At 52.0% G+C, this 2,565-nt stretch overlaps 1 protein-coding gene across 2 annotated transcripts in view; it reads right to left on the bottom strand.

Moving 5' to 3' along the window:
- The window catches only part of LOC113207262 (uncharacterized), a 31,923-nt gene extending 30,034 nt beyond the window's left edge, over positions 1 to 1,889 (bottom strand). The window contains exons 1-4 of one of the 2 annotated variants that reach the window (XM_052267720.1): positions 1,796 to 1,889; positions 765 to 1,142; positions 390 to 649; positions 49 to 277 (exon numbers count right to left, since the gene is read on the bottom strand). In XM_052267720.1, the coding sequence (XP_052123680.1) occupies positions 49 to 277; positions 390 to 649; positions 765 to 1,142; positions 1,796 to 1,804 (876 nt within the window). In that variant the 5' untranslated portion in view covers positions 1,805 to 1,889. The remainder of the gene's footprint in view (positions 1 to 48; positions 278 to 389; positions 650 to 764; positions 1,143 to 1,795) is intronic. The other variant, XM_052267721.1, reaches the window with a different exon arrangement.
- Between the last annotated feature and the right edge of the window lie 676 nt (positions 1,890 to 2,565).

The following is a 2,565-nucleotide window of genomic DNA, read 5'->3' as shown; positions in this document are numbered from 1 at the left end:
GGCGGCGCGTGTTTGACTTGAGCCCAACCTGGCGGCGAGTGTCCTCACCTTTGCCCATCTGAAGTCACACCAGTCGTTATAGCTTTCGAAGCTCAGCCGCAGCCTGCGTAGAGCGGGCACATGCCGCAAGCTGGAGAGGAACACCTGCAGCCCGCGGTGTATCCCCACGATATTCAGATGCTCGAGACGAGCTCCAAACTCACGGAGGATGCTGGTGCAGCAGTCAGGGTCGGCGCCGAGCACTTCCAGCATGTTAAACGGCCATGTTTCCGGACACCTGCAAGAAAAATCAGTTGAGTACAGCTTCAGATATATCGCAGAGTAAGAAATGTTGATGTCACCGATTCAACAGCCCGGTGACACTGGTGAACAGCCTCTAGCTTCCCCACCTGGGGAGTTTCACGATATGGCGAGAAAAACGATTGGATCGAAAGGTCATGCGGGTGAAAGGCGGTGTGACCCTCAAAAATCTCAACAGCTCATGCTGGTTAAAGAACGAACAGGTACGAAGGCCACCCCGCCACAGCGACGAGTCCCCCCTGATCAGCGCGCCCAGACGGGGGCTCGCCTCCCCGACGGCCCCCAGGTCCTTGCGCGGCACGTAGGAGAGCACCCGTAGCAGGGGCAGGTCCGGCAGCGAAAGCAGCGACTGCGAGCAGACAGGTAGAAAACATTCAGCTGGGCTCACAGAACAGACCCCTTCCACTATTATAGTAATACTGCCCGCTAGCATGGAAAGCTCGCCCGGACTTTTGATGTCTTACCTTCTCCAGCTGAAAGTGTACAAACACAGGGCGCAGAGCGTCGCGGAGTCGCTGCAGCTCCAACTGCTTTGCCGAAAAGTCAGGTGCATCTCCTGTGGCCTCCCCTCGCTTTCCCCTCTCGAGAGCCGCCTCCACCTGCTGCAGCTGAGCGACCGCCGAGTTCAGGTCGTGGTCCAGAGACTCCAGCACCTGCCGCAGCTGGCCGACTGCTCCCCGCAGCTGCTTCACCACCTGCCTTCCTGCGTCCACGTCCCGCAGCAGCTGCTGCACCCTTGCGTCCTCCAGTCTAGGCGCCTTGCAGGGTGGTGCCCCGTCAGCGTCCGGGGTCTCCATCGTGTGGATCACGGGGATGGCGTCGGGGAGGTCAGAGGCCAAGTTCTGGGACAAAAGATTGCGCACACTTGTGAGAGGGACTGTCGGTGACAAGTCAGCTGAAGACAATAAAAATTGGCACTTTAAGAGATTAATCAATGGAGAAGTGGTTATTTTTTACGGGAAACACCGGCAAATACATTAATTTGATGAAAATATATCACCAATATTGATTTTTTGAACGGATTTTCGTCTTATAGACGCGTCTTGATTGGTAAGTGCTGACTAAAACTCAAAGAAAATAGTGGTCACCAAACCAGTGTTGAGGTTAACAACCAAAAACCTTCTAAACTGTGTGTCAAAAATACACACTGAAATTTACTGCAGGTAAAATCACTAAGTAATCGGAACAAAAAACACTAAGATGACTGACATCAGTAAAAAGCTTCAGCTTGGCCGAGTAATAAAGGCTAGTTTCGGGCACTTCGTAATAACGTAGCAAAGAAACGCTAACATGTGGTCTGGCAAAACAAAACCCTGAGAAATATTTTCCACATATTTGTAATGAAATGGTTGCCGCTAAGAAAGTGCTCAAGAATAACTGAGGTTAGAGGTTAGGTGTCATCAAAACACTACGGCTTTGGCCACTCCGCCTCCGAAAATAGAATGAGAATTTATCAAATGATATTATTTATCATGATTCTAAAAAATGTCCTTACCTTTACCATTTATAAGAAAAACCTTTGCATATGGTTGAGTATGGTTGAAGTGCCGGCAAGCAGCAAACAGGCAATAAAGAATAACAACGACAACGACGACGACAACAAGAACAAGAAAAACAACAACAACAACAACAACAACAACAACAACAACAACAACCAGATGACATAATTTAACTTTGAAATAAATGTTGTCAGAAGAAAAGTACTGAAAATACTAGATTCCTAAAAAGCTGCTGTGTTTTTTTTTCGACGTTTTCCTCCATTAATAACGCCGCTCTACTGTCAGATGGCCAGAAGAGTACGCGAGCTGAGCACACACACCGTGCGAGCAGCAGAGCGCCGTGGAGGTCGGCAGACCCGCCGGGCGTGCGCGCGCCCTGACGGCCCGCCTCGCAGGGGCCTACGGGCTGGTGTCAGGCCTCCGGTAGCCGCCGGGAAGGACTCGTCCACGGACTCGGGATCCCCACAGACTCTGGGGGCTGCAATGTCTCCGGGTGCTGGGTAGACCTGAGGACTACGGGATGTGCGATGCGGGTTGACTAGGTGGACTATGTGGCGGGCGGCCCAGTGAGATGAGATGAGGCCGCGGAGCAGCGCGCCACGTCCTGTTTGAGACTAGCTCTTGTAGCTCCAACCCGCTCCAACCGATCCGGACAAGGGCAGCATCACGGGAGCCGACAGAACAGAACACCAAGTCCACCACCGCCCCCCACCCCCCAGTAGAAAAAAACAAGAAGTCGTGACGTTGGAATGAAGGTACAAATTCA

This window comes from Frankliniella occidentalis, unplaced genomic scaffold, assembly GCF_000697945.3.
Source record: "Frankliniella occidentalis isolate FOCC.00 unplaced genomic scaffold, Focc_3.1 Scaffold58, whole genome shotgun sequence".
NCBI lineage: Eukaryota > Metazoa > Arthropoda > Insecta > Thysanoptera > Thripidae > Frankliniella > Frankliniella occidentalis.
This window is presented reverse-complemented; position numbering and strand designations above follow the sequence as displayed.